The 25,138-nt window shown below is 31.4% G+C and overlaps 2 protein-coding genes across 2 annotated transcripts; both read left to right on the top strand.

Annotated features, from left to right (window-relative positions):
* Nucleotides 1-2,232: 2,232 nt before the first annotated feature.
* LOC107486698 (transcription factor MYB16-like) lies at nucleotides 2,233-5,016 on the top strand. Its single transcript, XM_016107259.3, has 3 exons — nucleotides 2,233-2,505; nucleotides 2,677-2,806; nucleotides 3,775-5,016. The coding sequence occupies exons 1-3, from the start codon at nucleotides 2,373-2,375 to the stop codon at nucleotides 4,883-4,885; spliced, it is 1,374 nt and encodes a 457-aa protein (XP_015962745.1). The 5' UTR covers nucleotides 2,233-2,372; the 3' UTR covers nucleotides 4,886-5,016.
* A 14,431-nt stretch (nucleotides 5,017-19,447) lies between these two features.
* Nucleotides 19,448-19,873, top strand: LOC127746707 (uncharacterized). The gene has a single exon (XM_052260718.1). The coding sequence runs from the start codon at nucleotides 19,448-19,450 to the stop codon at nucleotides 19,871-19,873; it is 426 nt and encodes a 141-aa protein (XP_052116678.1).
* The last annotated feature ends 5,265 nt before the right edge of the window (nucleotides 19,874-25,138 follow it).

Genomic DNA, 25,138 nt, shown 5'->3' on the forward strand with positions numbered 1-25,138 from the left:
TATAATATAATATCAAAACTTTTATAATAAAAAACTATAGAAGTCGATCTTTGTTGACTCTAAAAAAAATTTTAACATAAAAAATTTATACAAAATTACATAAATTCAAAAAAGCTTTTACATAAAAAATAAATATATTAAAAATACAATTATTTATGTACCTTTTCTTCACATATGAAGCTTTTAGAAAATTTGGTTTTATGAGATGTTAATAGTTTAGCTTATATTAGGAAAATTTTTCAAAGGGATCATCTCAAATAAAGTAATTGCTACTATATTAGTAAGTTTATATGTATAGGAAACTGATTAGTGATAAGTGATGACTATTTTTAGTGCCATCATGACTCTTATAAGTGCCTTCTTCGTTTAGCTAGCTAAAGGTCATGTGCTCCCCCCTCCCCCCTCCCCAATCAACAAATTATTTTGATAAAATCATATTTAAATTTTGTTATCGATAAAAATATTTTCACTCAAAATAATTTAAAAATTTGTAAAAAATAACAATGATCAAAGACCTTTTTTATTAATAAAAAAATATATAACATGATTTATTTGTCAAATTCAAAGTTTCACTTTATACATAGAAAACTAAGTTTACCACATATTTTTTTGTTAACATAAAAAATTTAATTTATAATTGTATTTTTGTCATGTTTTTAAATAATTTAAAAATATTTTTTTTAGTAACAAAATAATTCGAATGCATTTTTAAGAGTTAACCTATTAATATGACTATAATATGTTCTACAATGAACTAATTCAAATTAATAAATGTAAATATCTAATGTACACCACATGTTACTATATTTACTAATATTTCTTTTTATTTAAGTAATAAATTACTATTACTTCTTTGTAGTGTAGGTCCATTATGTAAAAATAATAAGTCTCTGAAAATTAACTTGATAGGTTTATTGTACGACATCTCAACCTAATGCTATAATTGAAATGTTGGTCATTTAATTTGATACTTTTGGATTGGGACTGTCTAGTCTATATAGTAGTGTGCCATTGCAGAGTGGACACAAATTAATGCAACAATAAAAGAGATTATAAGAAACGGCAAACGGGTATGTGCCCACCTTTTCGCAACATCATGCTTTCCGTTAGTAATGGCAAGTGGCCTAAAATGTAATAATAATAATATTACCATCTCACAACTAACTTACCTTCATCTAATGGTTAATTAATAAATTTATTAATCTGTTTAAATAAATATTAACCATTCAAATCTCATCTTGTATATATGCATAACTCATAGACCATCAATATTTTCTTAACAATTAAATACATGTTCACTTTATTTTATTAATTAAAAAATAATTTAAATATATATAATTAATTAGTGACAACCGAGTTTTTATACGAATGTTAATCCATATAATTAGCGAATTAATAATATTTTGGTTAATATTAATTAAAATTTCTTATTCTCATATTTCTCATCTTTTTTAAACCTTAAATTTTCTATACTTATTCTAATATAATTTTGACTAATTAATCTTTGATTTTTTAAAATGAGTTTTTTTGTTAATAAATATACTCAAAACACTTGTTAAAAAAGTAATAAAAAATATTTCACTGAAAAGAAATGTTTTCAGTATTTTTCTTGTAATATATATATAAGTGGTTGTTATTGTGCTAAAAATTTAGGTGTCTAATTGACAAAAAGAGTTAAATAGTTAGTTAATATTTAATTTAAAAAAAATATATAAAACTTAATACATTTTAAATATTTAAAATTTATTATAAAAAATAAATTAAGCAAAATTTAAACACTAAATAATTAGCACCATAAAATTGGCCACATATGTCTTAGCATTTTCATTAGTATTTGAATTTTATTTCATTTTCTTAACAAGCATCTTAATTAATACCATTCACTAACTAATGAGAAAAGGTGATTATTATAATTCAATCTATCTAGCTATAAAAAGAAAAACACTCATGAGATGGACCCATATGAATAATTAAAAATTGGCCCTAGCTAGCAATATGTGCCATAAATTCTAGGTGACGTATCACTCAAGTATTATGACTATGACTTTAATTTTGTAGCTCAAAACCTCAAAGCTGCGTCCATAGGGTTTAAAATTATAATATATGAAAAGACAATTGAACCACTCCATTTGCATTTGAGTCCAATCAATTATGCAATGATGAACTCCAAATTAAAGTATATCATCATGAAATGAAAGGGTATTATTGTAATGACAAAGCAGATACACTAATGAATAATCCATCATCACTCTTTCTTGTGCTATTATATATGAAGAAATAGGAAAAAGCTATCTCAGTGTTAAGTAGTAGCAACTAGTGTATACAATATTACTGTTAGTTGTTCCTGTTCCTGTTCCTATTCCTCCTTCAAAATGGGAAGATCACCATGTTGTGACAAAGTGGGTTTGAAGAAAGGACCATGGACACCAGAGGAAGATCAGAAACTCTTAGCCTATATTGAAGAACATGGTCATGGAAGCTGGCGCGCTTTGCCAGCAAAAGCAGGTAATTTTAATCGTTGATCGCAATCATGTATCAGTAACTAGTACTTTTTTCATATAGTGTTTATTTCGATATTCAAACAATTTTTTATTTTTTTTAAGAAGGACTTTTTAATTATATTATTTAAAAGAAAAAAGTGTAATGTTTAATTTTGTATGTGATATTATTGTATAGGGCTTGAAAGGTGTGGGAAGAGCTGCAGATTGAGATGGACAAATTATCTAAGGCCTGATATTAAGAGGGGAAAGTTCAGTTTGCAAGAAGAACAAGCCATCATTCAGCTTCATGCACTCTTAGGAAACAGGTAATTTTGTTTGTATATATATGTTTGTGAGGTTAGTTATATATATAGTACAGTAGTACAATAATGTTTAGGTTTATTATTTTTGTGCTTGAATGTTCTAAATCAAATGTGCTCATCATTTCATTGTTTTCTTTTCATTGTTATGTTCTTGGTATTATCATTGTTATTATTTCTCTTTCTTTTTTCTTTCTTTTCAAAGAGTGAGATAGAACTGAAAAGTGTGATCTCTTTGCACCCAAAATAAATAAAAAATAAATAAAATTCGTATTATAAAATTATAATGAGAGAACTAGAAGCTGAAAATAATTTTTGGTGCTGTTTGATTTGACACCTCAAGTGTATAATGAAAAAAAAAATATTTTTCTATGAATAATAATTTCTTTTGCTTTTCCAACTTGCATTGCTGTGCAGAATGTCTTAAATGCAAATGGTCTTCTCTCAATTTCTTGAACCACATTTTCTATAGCCTATAATTATTATTTCCAACACTGATTTAATTGTGGTTCCTGCCATCTCCATAAATTCACTTCCTGACACCCAATTAGTTCATTCAACATATATGGTCCTTGATTAAATACAGAAAAAAAAAAAAGAAAAGAAATGAAGTATACATATCTTCTAGCTAGATTCCACACAAAAGCTAAAATCAATTGTCCATGAATGTGATTTCTAATAAATATTTTCTCTTCAATTGAGTTGCATTTTTTTAAGATCAAAGTAAACAAAAAAAATTATTATAGTAATAAACACAAAAAACTAGAAGTTCATCAAAAACAATATCTATTAGTTCATATAGGTAAAGAATAATTACACATTGCAATCTTACTTGATATGAGCTAAACTCAAATTAAATTTTAAACCCTTTAATCATTCATTTTTAGTATATTTTTAGATCAACATCCAAGAGCATTTGATAAATTCTAGGGTTTGCATTGGATTCTTACAAATTGTGTTGTTATTGTTTATAGGTGGTCAGCTATAGCCACACATTTGCCAAAGAGGACAGACAATGAGATAAAAAATTATTGGAACACACATCTCAAAAAAAGATTAACAAAAATGGGCATCGATCCTGTAACTCACAAGCCCAGAAACGATGCCCTAGTCTCTGGTGACGGCGGCCATTCAAAGAAGGTCGCCGCCAACCTCAGCCACATGGCTCAGTGGGAGAGTGCTAGGCTTGAAGCCGAAGCAAGGTTGGTTAGGGAATCAAAATTACGTTCATCACAACAACATTCATTGCAAATTCCAAGTTCTACTACCACTTTTCCATCATCGTCTTCGTCTTCGTCCTCAGCTCAAGTTATGATCAAATTAGCAGACGAATCTCCGATAACAACAACCAAAGATTGGGCTAATAATGAAGATTGGTTATTGAGATCTAATCATGAAAGTAATGGTGGTGGTGGAATGGGAAATGCTGAACTTGAGTCACCAACATCTACATTATCATTCTCGGAGAACAATGCATCACCAGCAATAATTGGAGAAAATAGCAACAATAATGTTAATGTAGTGGTGCCTATGATTGAGTTTGTTGGAGCTACTTCAGGTTCATATTCTGAGAATGATGGAATTATTAGGAGTATTAACGTGAAGGAAGAAGGTAGTGAAGATCATGATCATCATCATCAACATGAGTGGAAAGACTATGATAATAATTCTTCAATGGGTACTTTCAACCCTAGCTTGCATGAATTGACAATGATGACCATGGAATCCACGTGGGGAAGTTCTTCTCATCATCATCAAAATCATGATCATGATGATGAATCTCTTAGGACAAGTGGTAGTAATGGTGCACATGTTAATGCTGGTGATGATGATGATGATGAAGAAGATGAAGAGTTAGGGTTCACAAATCTTCTGCTGAATACTAATAATAATAACAACCCTAATAATGATAATAATGAATTGAGTTTGTCATCTGAAGGTGGTGGTGGTAGTGGCGGCGGTGGTGGTGATGGTGGTGGGGAGTCTCATAACAATGACAACGGTGATTCCTATGAAGATAAGAACTATTGGAACAGCATTCTCCATTTGGTGGATTCTTCACCTTCTGATTCACCAATCTTTTGATTATATATATATATATATATATAGCAGCATCTCTACCTTCCTTTCAAGAACATATTTAATTTAATTTGGCATAAGAATTATTTAAGTAAGAACATATGCATGCATGCACACAGAAAATTCTTGTTACATATTTAAATTCTTATTCTCCTTAGCTTCCAAGGTTCCATGTAGTTGTTTTTGTTGATGCTCTCATGGAGACTATTTTTTTTTTTGGTAATTAATTAGGGTTTTTCAATTGTCTGAAAAGCAATCAGTGGAACAAAAATGTCAAGTAGTTATATATTTTGTTGCTTCTATCTACTGTGCATCACCAAATATGTTCATATATATCAACTTGTTCTGAGTTTGACTTTATTAGGTATCTAGAGTTATATATGATGTATGTCTTTGTTTACAGTTTACAAATAGTTTAGTTCAATTAAGGAAGTTCAATTTCTATGACAAGGTTACATTTAATTAGACATATTACTATATAGATAAGATGAATACAAAACATGCTTCATATATATTTAAAATCAGTCTCTATATATATTTATATGTATATAATGTTATATAACTATTATCGAGACCTCTATGAAAGGAGGAGTTCACCCCAGTTGTAATCATATCTCAATGAACATTGTAATATTCACTTTTTCTATCTTACAAAATATTTTAAATTCTTTTTTTCTCTATGAAAACTTAGTGTTATTTTCTTTTTTTTTTTAATTCAGTGCCATTAAATATGCTATGAACTTGCCTCTAATCCTACTCATCAGAAAATAGCATGGATACGATCTATGTAAACTGATGTGATCTTCTTTAAGTGGATTAACTTAATTTGTCATAATCTCTTTTTTTTGGAAAAAATACTAAACTTTAAATTCTTTTCTAACAGGCAAACAAAAACTAATAAGTCTCCGGATTTCTGGGTAAAGGATAATGCTTCCTCTAGACAATAAATTCTGATGATAGAGTGCATGAATTTCGTGAACTTCATGATTTTCATTTTTACTTCTTGGTAACTTTCTTTTTCGATTATATATGCTAAGGAAATAACAAAACACAATAAAAAAAATCAGCAAGTAAATATTTCGTATATCTGTAAGTTAAAATATTACCCATTTAAAATATAAATTTTACATCTAAATTTTATATTAATAATTAATTATTGACTTAATTTTTTATGATTTTCCTATGTTACTTTATTTGGATTTGAATCTCTACTTAGACAACCATATCCAATAATAGAAGTATTTACTAGGGACTTTATTGCTGTTAGTTTCATGTCGCATTCTTGCTTTTCAACGTTTTTAATTCATTGTTTATGTATTTAGGGGGTTCTCTTTCACGTCCCTATTCATTTTGCTTGGTTGTCATGTACTATACATGGAGTTGTATGTATCAACTATCATCAAGAGAGAGTGAGAAAAACCATATATATATATAATGCCCCTCAATGATAAATATAATTGACTTAATTTGGATTTGATCTTCTCCACAAGAAAACAAATCTTAACTACATATTGGGATCTTCAAAATGTCAAAATCACACAAACACCTCTTTCAGTCCATACCCATTATTATTACAATTAGAATTAACTATTTTTGGATTTTAAAAAATATGTGCGCTACCTTTATATATATTTTTATATTTTTTATTTTTTATATTAAAAGTAATTAATAAGAAGAGAGATTATACCGTAGAAAAATGTACAAACAAGATGAAAGAAAATATTGCAAATAAACGTCATTTTTCTAAAAAGAAAAGTTAATATTTTTAATTTAAAATTTAGAATATATAAGTTAGAGTTTAGAATTAGAATTTTAAATTTTAAATTTTAAAGTTAAGGTTTTAGAAAAGATGGCAGGTGACTAGATGAAATTGTGGTGGTGAAAGTTGGAGAAAAAGTGAAAACGGTCATAATTATTTTTACTTATTTATGTTGTATTTAGTTTGACGTTTGAAATATAAAAAGTACGTTCAAGTTTTTTAAATGCTATAATTTTTATAAAATTAATTGATAAGATTTATTCAAATATATAAAATAAAATGGTAAAGTAATATGGAAAAGTTATTTAAATTTATGTTCTTTTTTAATAATTTTTTATTTAAAAATGTGATTTTGAGTAATGTAATCCAAACAACATTTATTTTATTATGATTCATTTTCATCAATAGTAACACTAATTTACTTTTTATCAGAATCAAATTTAAAAAATCGATATGATTCAAACCCACAAGCAATGTTATTCCAAAGTTTTGGACACTTGTTAGTGTGGTTTTGATTTATTTCTACTCAATTTTATTTTTTATCTTTAAATTTAATAAGTATTTAATTTTTTTAGTATTTCTTTTTTTTGGTATTATTACTATAATTTTAGTTTTTTTTTTCTTTTTGGAATAAAAACAAGGATAAAACTAAAAGAAACTTGAATACAAGTTAGACAAATAAAGATGTTTTTCGTTCATCATCTGTTAAAATGCTAACGACCTTTCTAAGAGGAAAGTACCAAAAATATAATTCATGATTTAAATCTAAACTTTTTCAAGCTAGACAATCTAAACTTCTATTGTCTTCTCAGTAAATATTTACAAAATAAATGTTCCAATTTCTCAACCTCCATTTGTGAATGTTTTTTATCAAAGAATTAGAATGATTTGTTAAATTCTTGTTGCTACTATTTAAAAGAGTTACAATAGCTTTGGAATCACATTCCACTCTAACTCTTCTCAGCCCCATTGTCCAAGCGATGTTGAAACCTTGGTCTAGTCCCCATTATAAGCCTTATTGGCAGAGCAACTGCCAATGAAGAAAGAAAATTCACCTATAACACAAGCCATTCCTTCCAAACTGGCATTTCACCTGTTGAGGCCCATTCTTTTTTTTTCCTTAATTATGTCTGTGGTAGTAGAGCATCTTCTTTTTTGGTTTAGGAGACGGAGCTACATCATTTTTCTTTTCTGGAAATGTAAAATAATGTATTGCTTGGTAACATTCTCCCTTAGTCAAAGCTTTGACCTAAAGCTTTAAATTTTTGGATTGAGTTTAAAGAGCACTTAAAGTGGTTTTCTTGAGGTTAACTTGGGCCTATCTTAACTTCAACTTCAGATGGGCTAGAACTTAAAGACCAAAAACAAAAACTGGGGAGTGAAAGTGATTAATTTGTCAATTGATGCAAATCACAAAACTTCTCTAGATCATAATGAATAATTGACATTCAATGAATCAATGCAAGCTGATGCAATAGCGTCCACTAGCATCAATCAAAACATTATTAGGTTAGATAACAATATGTCTCATGTTCTGTGTAAGAATTAATTTAAAAACACAATAAAGTCACTAATTATTCAGAACATACATTGGGGTAAGTGCATTGAAAAGCAAGTTTTGGTGCTTGAATTTTATTAAATCACCAATTATTCAGAACATTAGGGTAAGAAGATTGGAAAACAAGCACTAAGCACCTCTTTTGGTGCTTGAATTTTTCAGCATATAACCCCTCTGTAAATTTATCCTTCATTGGAGCACTATGATATAGTATCAACTATCAAATATCAACTAAACTATTTACACATCATATTATTCCATATAAGATGAGGATTCTCAAGGCTGTTTTGGCAGTGGTTCTTCTTTTTGCTATGGTTCATGCTCAGCCAAATCTAGCAGGCAGGGTACTTTTGAATAAGGAAAAACAACTAGCTAGGGCAAAGTTCTAAGGGTCTCATCCCTTCCTCGGGGCCAAATCCCCACCAAAACCATACCTCAAGGTGGCAGCGGAGGACGACATGGCCGGATGAGCCCTCTCCGCCCTCCATGATCTAACTGGGGCTAGCCAGGCCGATTCATGCTCAAGAGTTTGTGAAAATCAGCAATAATTAATTATAGTTTGATTCTCTCATCAAGTGATATAATGAAGGAAAGGAGTAAAAATGGGTCTATAGCCCAATTAGGAAATTATTGTTAGGAGTAGAATTTACTATAAATAGAGTAATAGTGATAAAATCAAATAACCATGAATTGAGTAATTTGTATCTTCTTTCCTATTCTCTCTCTCTTAATTCTCCTTAATTTGTCTCTAATTGATTAATTTCTTCCCTTATACAATTTCATCCTCCTTACATTGGTGGAATTTTAAAGAGAGAAGATACAAATTACTCAATTCATAATTATTTGATTCTATCATTACAGTAAATTCTATTCCTATTTCCTAATGAGAATTTCCTAAGTGAAATATAGGTCTATTTTTACTCCTTGCATATAACCATTCGATCAAACCAAGTTGGGTAGTTGATAATAATTGCTTAATATGTGAATGTTTGTCAAACATGCTCTAAAGTTCCAATTCGATTAAGCTGAATCAGCAGGTACTTGCAGTTAAATTCTATGTAAGAGAAACCTTAGGCCTTAACAAACATGTAAGGGGATAACTGCAAAACCAGCACAAACAGTAATAATGTGTGTGCCCAAAAAAATCTATTTGTGCACATTCAGATTAGGCAATCCAATGATATAATTGTCAAGATACACTACAAATAGAACAAATTTTACCAAAGTAAATCATCACTTTTTGTATTATGTACCGGTTTGTTGTGAGGGAATTTGTGGCAGCTAAACATGTGATGTTCTAACTGCTAAGTGATATTCACAAATTCCCAATATTAATTTATGCACTTTTAGATTAGGTCTCCAATGATATAGTGACAATGGAGCCTCGTAGGAGTGCATAGTTTACATACAAAAAAATCATGAAATCAAATCAGATTGCTAAAAAATTGGTGCTTCTTATGTATGGGTGATACTGGCAGGATCAAACATATTGGAGTCAGATCTGCAAAGCGGTGCCCAAATATTTTTTATTGCACATTGGAAATTAGGCAACTGATAATTTTCTAGCCATCACAGAGCCTCGGTAAAAGTGCACTCCAGAATCTATATTATCAAGGATTGAAAGCTCAAATTAAACTATTGGAAACAATCAAAACCCACCATTCAAAAACTCGTATGAAATAGAAATCCCAATTGTGAAGAGAACATAATCAAATGAAGTAGAATCCTAAAGCTGCTTAATTTCCGCAACACACGAAGTGGAATGTTCAAAAGCGAGACTCTTTTTAAGTTAGATCTGAGCTGCGATGTACTTGTGAGCTTGTGATGAAGGGTGAAACGTTTAGGGTTTGGAACAGGGTCCTTTTATATGAGTCAGAGTTCAGAAATTAGGGCGTCACACTGAGAAACTCAAAACGCAGCGTATTTGTGAGATAAAGATTAACGGTAAAGATGTTCTGGCGGAATCAAATGTTTATTTTACCCAAGAATGAACAAAAATATACTTGAAAGTTCACCCGCTAGACACAATTATACTTGAATCATTTAATGAATCATGTGTACATATTATTTATTTATTTCAACGGACACATTCGTCCTTTCGACTATCAGCGTGTGACTTTGTTAGTTTAAATGCACACGTGATAGGCTTTGGTCCATACCGGCAATGTCACTATGAGTGATGTGTCTTCTTGACTGCAACTCAGATTAAATAATTTAAAGGTAAAGTATATTTTTTGTCCTTAAAATTTTACAGTTGTTTCAAAAATACCCCTAAATTTTATTTTGTTTCGATTTTGTCCCAAAAGTTTTCGACTTGCATCAAATATACCCCTAACGGCTAATTTTTAAAAAAATTTAAGGCCAATTCAACAACAATTTCATAAGAACAACCCTCAACACAAGTAAATCAAGCATAATTTTCATGCATTATTTTTAGATTGGTCTTAAATTTTTTGAAAATTTAGCCGTTAGGGGTATATTTGATGCAAATCGAAAATTTTTGGGACAAAATTGAAACAAAATAAAACTTAGGGGTATTTTTGAAATTTTTGTCAAACTTCAGGGGTAAAAAATATACTTTACCCATAATTTAATTGAATAAACTACCATTTATACCCATAAATTTTGCGAACGCTGATAAAAGTACCCATCAAACAAAGAAACTAACGTCGTAGCCATGAAAGATGGGTTATGTGTGACAAAAATATCACAGTTCTAATTTCTTTTACTTTTTAATAAAATTTCTAAATTATCCCCACCTTTTATCTTCTTCCTCAAATTCCAAACTTTCACAACTCTCACCACCACCAACACCTTCTCTTATTATCACTGCCTCCCCTACCCCTCTCCACTGCCACCACCTACCATCACCATCACCATCACCAGCACTATCATTATCTCTTTTTTTATAGGATCAAACAAGCACCCAGAATTGAATCTCAGAGCATCGATAACCTCAAAGATTCTCACAAGTAAGGAACCAAAACAAATACGCAATCATGAGAGACAACAAATTGTTGTACAAAACAAAATTTCAAGTGTTTAACCCTAGATTCATGACTATGTGCTTGATGTAAATCATCTCAGTGGTGATTGTGACTAGATAAGCAAAAGCCAAAGAATAAGTAGGTAAAAGTAGAATAAGAGGTGTCGACATTGGCGTGGCGGAGGAGGTTGGTGTTGGTGAAGATGGCGAGGACGAAGATGAGTGTGGCCGGAAAAAAGCGCTTGGCGATGTCGATAGTGAAGAGGTCGTGGCAGAGGATCCCTAATTTACTGAGAAGGTTGACTCCAAGAGCATAAGTGAGGTACTAGAGTGCGATTAAGAGGCCGGGGTAGTTGAATTGAGTGATGGCGTACTTGTTGATGATGGCAAAGAGACTGGAGCAGAGTGCGTATCGCAAGAAAAGGAGATTCTGTAGAGAGGGGGATGGGAGGCAGTAGTAATAAAAAAGGTGTTGATGGTAGTGAAAGTTGAGAAAGTTGCGAAAGTTTGGAATTTGAAAAAGAAGATAAAGGGTAGGGATAATTTGAAAATTTTATTAAAAAATAACAAAAAATTAGGGTTTGGATATTTTTGTCGCATAGAACCCATCTTTCATGGGTACAATGTTAGTTTCTGTGTTTGATGAGTATTTTTGTCAGCATTCACAAAGTTCATGGGTATAAATGTTAGTATTCTAATTTTATTTTATATTTAAATTATTAAAAAAATTAAATTAAAAATCCTCCAACTCTTTTATTTTTAATTGAGACTACAGGGTTAGATTTGAGTCTTAAAACTGTAACTATATGATTTAGATTTTGTTGTTGGGATGCATTAATTTGAGGGTTCTCTTGTGGTGGTGGTGCTTGTGTAGGTTGGAGTGGGTTTTGACCTCCAATTGCAATAGCAGCTTCTTCTGTTTCCATAACTACTACCTCATTAGCTATATCATCAAGCTTCCTTTGACAACTCCTACTATTATGACCACTCAACAATATTTTAATATATGTTGATGTAAATATATAAATATTAGAAGTATTTTCAACATGAAGACACAAAAAAAAATATATTCATACCTCATTACAATACTTGCAAAATATTGCTCCATATGTTCTTTTAAGTTTGTGTGGGTTGGGGTTCGGTCTTGCTTTATTTATGTCTTTTCTTATCTTTTTTGTTGATCTGCCAATAGGTTTCTTTAAATGAAAATGCAGTAGGAGAAATTCCTCAGCCTTATTCCAAAATTCTTTACTTGGTACAGGGTTGATATTATGTTCATATGTTGTGTTATATGCTGTCATTCCAAGTTAGTTATGGATATGATCTTCCGGCTTACGATCTCTCAGAGCAGGTGCTGCACAAACATGCCTGCAACGCAAGCTTGTGAGCTGCCAAAACCTATAGGTACACTTTTGATTTTCTAAGTCCACAGTAACCTTGGTTGAATGGTTCTCAACCTCATATATTTTTTCATTGTCATCACCTGCCCATTGGGAGTCCATTTGTTACTTTTCTCCTTTTCTCTCTCAAGCATACTAAGCTTTATTGGTGCAATAGTACCAATACCACTAAGATACTTTTTGTTTCTTGTCATAACCGTCATTATATGTACTCGGGAGTGGATCCTCTCAAGTGAAAAAAAATTGGATGGTGTGCAGTGTTTAATCTAATCATTCATCACTCTCTCTCTCTTATTTATTTCCGGTCCCACTTATAGAATCAAAGGTGAGAGATCACACTGTATTTTGTCAAGTGTTAAAAAAATTGGAGAGGATCCATTTTCATATGTACTCTGATCTCTTTCAACATTATAATAATTGGCTTGTCTTTGTACGTCAAAATATTTTCATTAAATGTCTCACAACTATTGTTAGTCACACTATCCACCTTTGGCCACTTACTAAAATGTGTCTTTGTCCAAGTCTTTAGGTCAAGTCTATCCAAGTATTTTCAGGCAGCATTGTTGATTCGCTTTAACCTCATCATTGCAGTATCAAACTCACGAATAGTTGTGGCTTTACAACACTTCCAAATTATCCTTTTTAATTGTTTATCCTTCCACCTTTTAGTGAAGTTACCCAAAATATGCATTGCACAATAGTTATGATGGACTTGGGGCATTACCTCCTCCATGGCTAGTATAAGATCTTACAAAGTCACAAATAACAATAATTAACAACAAAAGTTTCCCAAATCAAGAAAAAAGACAATGCATAATCAAAGAAAAGTGAGTAATTATCTTCTGTTATTCACTCATGAAGTTTCAATCATGCACCCTATAGTTTTCCAAATCACGATACAGGAGTTCTAGAAATCATCTCCAATTGTCTCTTGTCTCTGAGTCAATAATTGCATATGCAATGGGAAAGATTTGATTATTAGCATCTTACCCCACTATTGTAAGCAATTATCCACCATAATATCCTTTTAGGAATGTTCCATCCAATCTAATAAATAGTCTACAACTTTGTATGAATCCTTGTTTGCAAGCATAAAAATATATATAAAGTCTCTTGAAAAGCAAGAGAGAATCATGCATAAGGGTTGTGTCTATGTCAGTCGTTGTTCCTGGATTAACTGTCAATAGCGCAAGAATATAATCTTTCAACTCAGCATATTACTTCCTCTCCGAGCCCTCAATATTTTCCTTGCCTTCTTCATTGCTCTCTATATCTTCTTGTAGTTAACGGTGACATTAAACTCTCTCTTAAACCATGCCTCACCTTCAGCAATTTTAAGTTTTCCTAACTTCTTTTCTAATTGTTCAATAACTCATTTTCTATCAGCTGATTTGTTAGTGTGACCTCTTACACAAATATGTTAGTTCACAAAAATTTTTACTTGAAAGCTCTTTGGTTCATTAGACCTTGAATAATAGATAGTCCAAGAACAGTTAACATCATGACAAATTGCCTCGCACTTCTTAGGCTCCACTCGGCTAAACATGATACTCCTTCCAATTTGTATATTGAACTTCCTAACTTCTCTTTTAAATTAGTCCATAGTATCAAATTCCATCTCAAGCTCTAAATATATTGATCCAAAAGCATCATTTGAATTTTCTTGAGGCCAAACAGTGCACTCTGCCTCATAGTCACTCTCATAATCTGAGGAATAAGGGTTGTGCAATTCCTCATATTCATATTGATGGTAATTTGGGTTAGAGTCATTATCATCACTTTCTGAAGACTTAGTCCTTGGACGAGGGACATATACCTTAAGAGCTTCACCCTTGCCTCCTTACACAAAGGTTTGTCCACTCGGAGCTGGCCTCTTATAAGAAGTTCTTCTGTTCTTTTGCTTGTCTCTTGATTCTTGAGTAGGGACCTTATTTTGTGTGACTTGGGATTGAGGTTGAGCACTAGATTCATATTGAGGTAGTCATTCAGTTTGTGTGGTAGTGGATTTGGGCTCCTAGTAGTGGATCAACTTGTGTGGGTTGGGTTTAGGCCACAAGTGATGGATTAGCTTGTATGAGTTGAGCTTCGGCTACAGATGGATTTGGTTTGAACTGGAGTTAGGCTTTAGTGGCTAGATCAGATTGTGTATAGGTTTGGGTTTTAGGTTGGCCTATTTTAATTTTTTATTATTTTTTTCTTTAGTGGGGTCTTCTTGTTGAAGTTAAGGATTGTGCAACAGATGTCTGAAATGAATTGTGGCCTATTATGATTGTTAGTTTTCTTAGTCTTAGAACATGATTTCTAGTTGGTGTTAGAGTCCTTTGTGCTCTCTTTTTCATTATTCCATTGAGTGATTTGTTTAAGGTCTTTGAATTCGTATTGGATGGTTCGGTTTCAGAGGTATGCACCTCTTCTGCATCTATATTAACCACCTCAATCTTAGTTGGATTGTCCACATACAGTATGCTCTCGATATATATGTACCACTCTATCATCATTCCTAATTGTATCCTCATACATGTTCATCACATCCCTATCAAGCCTAATTAGCTTAAGAGCAATACCACCCTCTGCATCAGGTTTCTCCCAGTAAAAATCCTTTCAATGCATATATCCCAAGTCCTTGAATAACTCCTCCATGAAAAAAAAAAGTTCAGTGTATTGACATTAACTCTGGGTATTAAAAATACTTCACCTCCACTGTATACGAAAACCCTTTTGAATTTCTCTCCAACCTTTTTTTTTGGTGATATACAAACGTGATGTGACTTGACATCTACGAAAAAATAAAACTCTCATAATCATTACTAAATCTAGAAAAACCTAATATTTATAACAATCACTAAGTAGTAATTAAACAAAAATCTAAGAGCATTTTTAATTATAATCGGCATAGTTGGAACTAGAAAAGTTAGTATCTTTTGATCCTTTCTCCCTTGATATCTCGAGTGTGTGATCGTCGATATTGTGGTATAGGTTGCCTTCTTTGAGTAAACTAGCAAAGAACTCCTCCAAAGTTCAATCGAGCGATATCTTCACCGCAATGATATTGCCTCTCTGTTAGGACTTTCTAACTCTCTTACGCAGTGTTTGTTTCAAGAGAATTTAGGAGGAAAGAAAACAAAGGGAAAGAAAATGGGTGAAAAATTTAATTTTCCTCTGTTTGGATCAGCAAGGAAATTGCTTGGAAAACAAAAAAGCGTATGTAGGGCCCAGCTTAATTTTTTCTGCCCAAAGCTGCGAAGAAAACTGGGATGAAAGTGCCAAAATGGATAAAATTACATATATGCCCTTTCATTAGTAGCAGAACAAAATCCCTAATTCACTCTTTTGAAAAGAAAAACACGTCTCTTCTTCTTCCCTGTTTTCCCGTCTTCTTCAACAGCGACGCCAGAGCTTCCTAACTCCGTCGGCATCGCTGCATGAGCTTCATCATCGTAGTGACAGCTCCACCGCATCTTCATCCTTGCATCCTCATGCCAAAGGTGCGTTTTTTTTCTGTTGTAGTGGTAGTTTTTCCCAAAAATGAAATGCAAAAATCATCACAGTACATATTTTGAATTCTTCTTTTGGTTTTCAACTGAGATATTGTTCTGATTCTATGTTCTATGTATGATTCTTATGTTTATAGTGGAAAATTAATCCATGCTTTTTTTTCATTGTTTTCAATTGGGTCTTTCATCCTAATTAAAAAATCCAACCACATTCTTTTGGTTTTCAATAGGATTGTTCTGTTCTTTAACTGCTCTCTCTTCTCTCCTCTTCTCCAAGGGGCAATTTTCTCCGAAGCTTCAGAGGGAAAAAACAGAGGAACCATCATAAAAGAAACACAGAGTGTACCTTAGAAACAAAGCAGAAGGAGTCTTTTGCTGCCATTGAAATAGTTTATTTTGCTGGCATTGAAACAGTTTATTACAAAAACAACCACACGCACACCAAGTGTTTGTTGGTTTGATACAAAGGTTATTATTTAACTCTTCAAACATCACTGCTCCCCCTTCCCCTTTTTGGTTCTTTTTCATTTGTTTGGTCCACAAAGAAATAATTTTTAACGCATAAGAATTTGATAAAAAATATTAATTTAAAATATTAATTAATATTAGTTAAAAATAGTAACCGTGTAATATTTTTCATGTTTTGTTCAATATTGTAATTCATATTAGTGTTCTAGTAATAACAGAGTAATAGATTAATATAGTAAGCATATCACAAGATGAAGATCATAAGGTCTTCTTTTTTATTTATGATTTTTGATAATATTATGCAATCAACTTATCAAAGTAACTAAGTCCAACGTTAGAGGAGGCTCTTATCCAATTCAGTTTTATGCTCTGATTGTCACAAGAACTACATCATAATAATTTATTATTGGATAAATACACAAGGTCTTTTAAATCTGATGAAGTGGTCCAAATATGAAAGAAAAGGATTCACTAGTGATTATGAACTCTATGTACATTATGATTAATAATGCTATGAAAAGTGGGTGTGTGAAAAACAAGTAGAAATTGCCAAAAGTTTTATCTCTTGAGTGTTGCTGTATATTTAAATAATTTAAAATGAATCTTAATTAACTTAGTTTAATGAAAGATTGGTGGTGGAAAATTCATGATAAATGAATGATATTTTAGATGGTAGATATTAAAGTGGTGATAAGATAAAATTTACTTCTTCTAATTTATTTGTAGTGGTAAAAAGCTAATCATATATTGGTCAAAAAGTAATTGCTAGATTATTATACCTGAGAGTGCAACTAAATCAGTAGTGTTGAGTCCCTGAACAGCAAAGAGTGCTTGAAGTTGATCCAAGGTCATTAAAGGACTTGGAAGGTTTTGTGCTAAGGTTATATTTGCTTTTAAACTATCTCCTTATGATGATCAACTCCTTTTGTAGTACTAGCAATTTAATACTATAATATACACTTAGATACAATAACAAGGCCACTGAAAAGAACTTGAATTGGTAAAAAGAAATCCCTATTAGCAATTTAATACTATAGTATACTTGTTTCTAACTTAAGGTTACTCACTCGATAAACAAACAGTATTTAACAAGAGGGACAAGTTAGTATGGTGCAGCCATCAAATTAAAGGCAGGGGCCTACTTGAGTAAGGACATCTATGAGCTTTTGATGGCCTTTGAATTGGTCTCGTTTTCCAGCTGCTATACAGTACACATGTTTTTATTTGTTCTCGATTGCTCATAGATAACGTATGTTTCCTCCTTAAAAAGTTTAAGAAATTTTAATTGGATACTTTATATTTAATTTTGTTAAATTTCAATCTATATGTATGTCATAATAATTACCGTTGATAAGTTCTAATTATATTTTTATTGTAGAAAAGCATAACTTAATTTTTGTGTTATATACTGATATTAGTATACTATAATTATTAATAAACAAAATTTTAAGGAGCTGGGAGTTTCAAATTTAAATTTTAATGTTCATAGAATATGTACACATGTTGCTCAGTTATGACAATGATTTATACATGTTTGATTTCTTAACTTTCTTTTTTATTTGTTACCTTTTTTTTTATATTGATTTGATTTCTTAATTATATCCTTTTTTTATTTCCTTTTTTATCTTCACAAGAAAGCATCGTTGTGCAACGCATTTTCAACTATTTTTTTACATAATATACAAAATGCTGCGTTGGTTAAATTAGTTTTGGCCATTTAGATTATTAAGTGCTTTTAGTAGCCAAGTCTATTGAATTTTGGTGCTAATCTAATGTTACGTTTATGTTTCATATGTTCACCCTAGACATTATATTTTCATAGATGGATGACAAAAATATCGAGGATGCGAATGTAGAAGACATAACGAACGTCATACCTGACTTAGGATTTCAAGTAGATCAAGTCACTTCTACTGACCTGTATCATCCTGAACCAATACAAATCTTAACTCGTGTCAGGGAAGAGTTAGAAAAGAGACAACATATTTGTGTCACATTTTTTTCATGTGTTACGGTGCATACGTTGCATTCTTTAGAATTTTTATCACAGTATAGGACTAGGCAAATCAGTTACGAAAACTTAGAAAGAGAAAATAGGCGCATGCAGTTAATGACACAGTTACTGACGTCTGAAAAATGACGCGATGTCATACGTATGGGCCTGGAAGCGTTTAGGCAGTTATGTCAAAAGTTAAGAGGAACTGGTAGAGTAAAGGATTCAATTCGTTCTACCGTTGAAGAGCAAGTCGCTAAATTCCTACATATTATAGGGCATAATGTGAAAACTAGAACCATGTCTTTCTTCTTCCACCGCTCAGGGGAGACAATTAGTCGTCACTTTCACAATGTCCTACGTGCTATTCTGTCGTTAAAGGGAGAGTTCTTCAAGCAACCATCTGGTGAAGATGTTCCTTATAAAATACATAATAATAGTCGATTCTATCCGTTTTTTAAGGTACTAACTCTTTTAATTTTGTTAGTGTCATTTATGAAATTGTGTATGAAATAATTACAAAACTGTTATGTGAATATGTCAATATACTTTTGAAACAAGGACTGCATTGGAGCCATAGATGGAACTCATAGTCGTGTGAAGGTATCAAGGGTGGAAGCCCCTCGTTTTCGGGGAAGAAAAGATCATCCAACACAAAATATTCTAGCTGCCTGTGGGTTTGATATGAAATTCACGTATGTCTTGGCTGGTTGGGAAGGAACTGCCTCTGACTCTAGAATTTTGAAAGATGCTTTAAGTAGGGAACATCCATTTCGAATACCCGAAGGTTTGTGATAGTGTTATTTATGATGTCGTCTATATAAAGTTAAATTCATAGTCACAGTATACAATACTTTAATTTGTGTATGTAACTGGTGTAGGAAAATATTATCTAGGCGATGCTAGATTTATGCTAAAGCCTGGGATACTGACACCATATAGAGGTGTTCGGTATCACTTGAAAGAGTATTCAATGCGTGAACCACAAAATCCCAAAGAATTATTCAACCACCGACATTCTTCATTAAGAAATGTCATCGAAAGATGTTTCGGAGTTCTAAAGAAAAGATTCCCAATTATAGCCGGCGACACAGAACCTTATTATTCATTTGAAACTATGCGAGACATTTTTTTGGCATGTTGCATACTACATAACTATTTAATGGGTGTCGATGTTGATCAGTCTATAATTGATGCGGTTGATCGAGAATTGCTACAAGAACAAAGCATAGATAGATCACATTCAAATCAACCACATGATGAGGAATATAGGCATGCATCGTTGTTAAGAGATAACATTGCATTCGAAATGTGGAATGTGTATCAATCATTATAGGTGATTATGTTTCTTGTATGTGAATATGATTATATATGAATGTATAGTTTCCACTCAGAATTGTTTGATTGGATTTTTTTATGGGATTGTTACTGGTTACATAATGCCGAATAAAGGAAATAAAACAGCAGAAGCCAACCAACCTTCGAAAGACAATTTAAGATGGTCTGATGATATGGATGAAGTTTTGCTAAATGCATTAGCAGAGGAAGCATCGAAAGGTAATAGGCACGATGGCTCGTGGACAACTGAAGCATATGCCAATGTTGTGAAGACTTTGAGCATAGTAATAGACCCTCACATAACAAAAAATCACATAAAGAATAGAATGAAGACATTGAAAGATCATTTTGCTGAGGCATATGACTTATTTCATCACTTAAGTGGATTTTCATGGAATCCTGTAACTAGAAAGTTTGAAGCTGAAGAGGAGGTGTGGCAAGACTTCATTAAGGTATCTTAAACTTTGCTTTTGTTACTTATATAATTGATGAAGTTAGTCACCAAATAATTTCAACACTTGTTTATGCAAGAGAAACCACAAGCAAAAAAATGGAAAAATGCAAATTAAGCATTATGATACTTTGAAGGAGTTGTTCGGAGCTGATAGAGCTATTGGTAAAGGAGCTGCTACGTCACGAGAAAGGATTCAAGAAATTGCTAGAGATCACATTGATTTGAATGACTCATTTGAAAACGTTGGATTTTCTGATATAGATGTTAATATGGGACATGATACCCCAACGTTTCCTGCTAATTTAGATTCACCAAGTGGTCCTCATAGTCAACCAAATCATTTAGGTGGGACTTCAGCGTCAAGAGGAACAAAGCGTAAGTCTCCTATGAATGATTTTTTGGAGGCACAATATGAAAAAGTTGCTTTGGGAATTATTACCATGGCCGATGCTATCAAAGAGGGTACTTATCTGTCTAGCAAGCTACATGACGTAGCTCAGAGGCAGGTTGAATCAGCTGAGAGACAAGCTTCTGTGGCTGAGAGGCAAGTTTCGGTTGCCGAAAAACAAGTCTCGTTAATTGAAAGACAAGTTGCAATTGCTGAAAAAGGGTTGGCTATTATGCAACAAAGTAGGCCTCACCTTTATAGCGAATCAGATGTATGGGATATGTTGTCTGAATTGGGTCTGATAGGTTCAGCTCGGATGCAGTGTTATCATTTTTTATGTGAAATGAGCAGAAAAAGCGCCAAATCTTTGGGATCCCACCTGAAATGCGATTGGATGCTCTTTTTCATTTCATGACAGTTGCTGGTGTTCGCTTAGAAGATATGGTACTTTCATGAAACATTAACCATTACAGGTATAACTTATATACGCACTTAATTTCTGGTTAGTTTGAGGCTATTGCTTTCATTAATTGATTATGTGTTTCTGTGTGTAATATACTATGGGTATATCTTCATGTATTTATGTTAACCATGGTTGGAAATCACTTTATGTTTATATACTTTGAGATTGATTGGTTGTTTAAATAGAAAGACATCGATATAATAGATTATCATGATCAAATCTGATCTCTGAATTAAGTTGTCTTTGTTGTATATGCTCGTGCAGGAATCATAACTTGAAAATGTTTGGGAACAAGAAGGTCACAACTTAGTACAAGTAAAATTCGATCATGTGTTAATATTTTTGACTCGGAGAAACTTTATTTTTTTGAAGTAGATGGGTACAAATGGCTCTAACTATGTAGATTTTATTTTTTGGAAGTAGGCGATGTCGCTGACCATGAAGAATTACCCTTTTGAAAAGTGTTGTTTGGTGATAAAATAGTACTCTCTAGGAGTTCTTTTGGTTATTACTTTTTTGGCGTTTTGTTATATGTTTATAAAAATTGTATATGATTTTTGGTCGCACATACTTGAAAAGAAATGCTACCAACTTTTGAGAATATTTTATTTTGTAATTACAATTTAGTGAATTTTTTTTTAAATATGCTTAAGGAGATTAATGACGTAAAGTATAAGTAGTTTTTATTATTTTTTTACAATATTATGTATTTATATATTTTTAAAAAGAATAATAGATATTTGTATTTATGACATTAAAGTATAATAGAAAATAATAAATTCATCAAAATAAATTCAAAAAATTATTATTTTTAATGAAAAAAACACGTTAAAATTATGAAATATAATTTAGATAATTTTTTTATTAGAGAAATAATTGAAATATAATTTAGATAATTTTTTTATTAGAGAAATAATTTAAATACATTGGTATATTATAATTTATATATAATATAAAGAAGGGTATTTATGTAATTTCACTTGTTTATGATTTTTTCTCTTCCTACTTTTCCTTTCATCCAAACAAAAGAAAAATTTCCTCCCATTTTCTTTCCATCTATTTTCTCTTCATCCAAACAACATAAAAAAAAATTAACTTTTCCTTTCATTTTCTTTCCTTCTATTTTCTTTCCTCCCATTTTCTTTCCTCTCATTTTCCATCATCCATCCAAACAAAGTGTTAAAGTGCAAAGTCTTTTACGTTGAATAATAAACTGTTGAGCCTAGTTTGATTTTGGATTAATTTATGATGACAAACATTCAATTGGGTTGAAAGCCCAATATTATTTAATGTATGTTTTATTGTGGCAGGTCCATTAATTCTCTCACAACCAAACAATGCTACTTGTTCATTCCTTTGGTGTTTCAAGTAAATGCACAAGCCCAATACCTCATCTTTGTTTCACCGTTCAACAAGAATGAAAGACTATGCATTTGGCAAAAGAAAAAGGGCAGCTGTCTACATTATGAGCAAAACAGGACAGCTGGAAAACAAAGGAAGCAATAATACATCAAGGACAGGTGTGCCTCGGTAAAAGCAAGAAAGGACACTAGGACAACCACTAACCCAAGGACATCAGCTGAGCAATACTAGGATCGTAGTTGAGCAAAACACCAATGAGCAAAGAGCACAGAGCAGCAGCAGCAAGAAAATGGAGCTGAATGCAAAAGAAGAGCATGCCAAAAAAGAAAGCAAGAAAAAAGACCACAGAGGTAGTGGACGAGCTCCTCCAGCAGCAGGGGTAGTGGAGCATGGTGAAGAAGGACAGCTTGCTAGCTGTGCCAGCTCCAAGGGGTAGCAAGGACAAGCAAAAGGATGAAGCTACAATGAAGCAAAGTTGAAGATATATAATAGGTTTCACTCCACCATTTGAAGGCAAGAAAGAGATAATACACACTTAGAGAACCATCTCTAACACAGAGCTGGAATCTCTTTCTTATACTCAAGCTTAATTCTGATCTTTATGTTATGACTGTCTTGCGTTATTTTCTGTTTTGAGAAAAGGCAATTATGTGAGGTTCAAAAGCCAAGAGAGAAAAGACAAGAGTGGTGCAAAATATCCACTAATTTCTGATGTATTTTGGGTTTATGAACTAGGATTAATTTTCCTTACAAAGTTGGGTTAGCACTTGGGGAAATTGAATCTGGTTGATTCCCCTTCCTAGTTGGGTCAGCACTATGGGAAGCTAAGCTTTTGGTGATGAAAGCTTAGGGGGTAGATACTAGTTGAATTAGGGAGTAATTCAATAGTATTGGTGTATGTAATCTGTGAATGATTAGTGAAAATTTCACCATGGTTTGTGGTAGAGACTGGACGTAGGATTCATTGCACAAAGAATCTGAACCAGGATATATGCTGGTCTTCATCTTCTCTTCCCTACTCTCTACTGATCTGCGTATGAGACTATTTCAAATAATCTCCTACAAATCGTGCTACAACAAAAACAGAGTTTGAAACTTTAAGTTTTAAGCTAACTTGATTCAATCCCCTTCTCAAGTTCAACTAGATCCATCATAAACGAACTTAACTATTTATATTTCAATTCTTTTTATTTTTTAATTTAATTTTTTTAATAATTTAAATATAAAATTAAATTATTTAATCTGATTTAGCACCAAGAAAACACATCACTCACAGTGATGTTGCCAGTATGGACTAAAGCCCCACGTGTGCACTTTAACTAACGAAACCACACGTTGATGGCCGGAAGGATGAATGTATCTGTCAGAGTAAATAAATAGTGTGTGCGCTTGACCAATTAAATGATTCAAGTGTAATTATGTCCAGCGTGTAAACTTTAATTTTAGGTGTATTTTTGTCCTTTCTTCTTATTTTATTGAGTTAATTACCAATCCAGTATCGAAAGATTCATGTGCTAACAAATAGGACATAAAAAATATTATCGGCAAAATAATTTCTAGATGATATGAAAATGCGATAAAAATAACCAATATATTATATATTTTTTATCAATGACAAAGACTTTTTTAGTTTGCAAATAATTTATCTATTCATTCGAATTTTTGTGATAATATTTGAATAAATATTTAGAAGATGCACATAAAAATGCAAAACAAAATTTAATTTTTAGATTTTTAATCTTTTAAAATAATATAATCATTCACAATTAAATATTTTTTTAAAAAATTTACTTTACGTCAAATTACTAAAATTTAAGAATGAAAATTTTTATTTTTTAATAATATCTATAAAAAATTATATCAAAATTTAATTTTTAAAATATATATTTAATATTTAATTTTTTTATTGTATTTTTAAATTTTTTAAAAATTTATTTATTGTTAAGATCTTTTGCAATTATTTTTGTGAGTGATATAAATTTTCGAATGCTATTTTAGTTGTTTATTCTATTTTATTAAACGAGTGCATACGTATTATTGTTATCTTCATTAATCAGATATTAGCACTTAGCCATTTGGGTTAAGACTTAAGAGTATCACTTAGCTGACGGGTGTTCCATCCTTTTCAACCAAATGCTCTCTTTGAAAAATAAAAAATATAAAATTCTCAACAAAATTTCAGTTTTCTGATGGTTGGCGTCAATTGAATTTTGAGTCAGGTTGGATTAGTAAATTTTTTTTATAGTTTTGGTAAGTAAAATTATTTTATTTTTAATTTGATTAATAAAAAAGGTTATAAAAGTTTTTATAATAAAGAGTAAAATTGAATAAAAAACTAATGTTTATAACTAAATTTTAAAAAAATTATATCTAAATAATGTGTTTATTTTTAAATATTTTTTATTATAAAAGTATAATTTTTATTTTTCATTAAAAAATACTTTTCGTCATAATAATATTCTTATGTGATTATGTTTTTAGTTTTAAACAAATAAAAATACTTTTAAAACATATAAAACAATACCTTTTAAAATTAACTTGTATTTTTAAAATTAAGTTAATAAAATTTTATATATTAATAAATACTTACATTTAA

The sequence above is a fragment of the Arachis duranensis genome, chromosome 4 (genome assembly GCF_000817695.3).
Source record: "Arachis duranensis cultivar V14167 chromosome 4, aradu.V14167.gnm2.J7QH, whole genome shotgun sequence".
NCBI lineage: Eukaryota > Viridiplantae > Streptophyta > Magnoliopsida > Fabales > Fabaceae > Arachis > Arachis duranensis.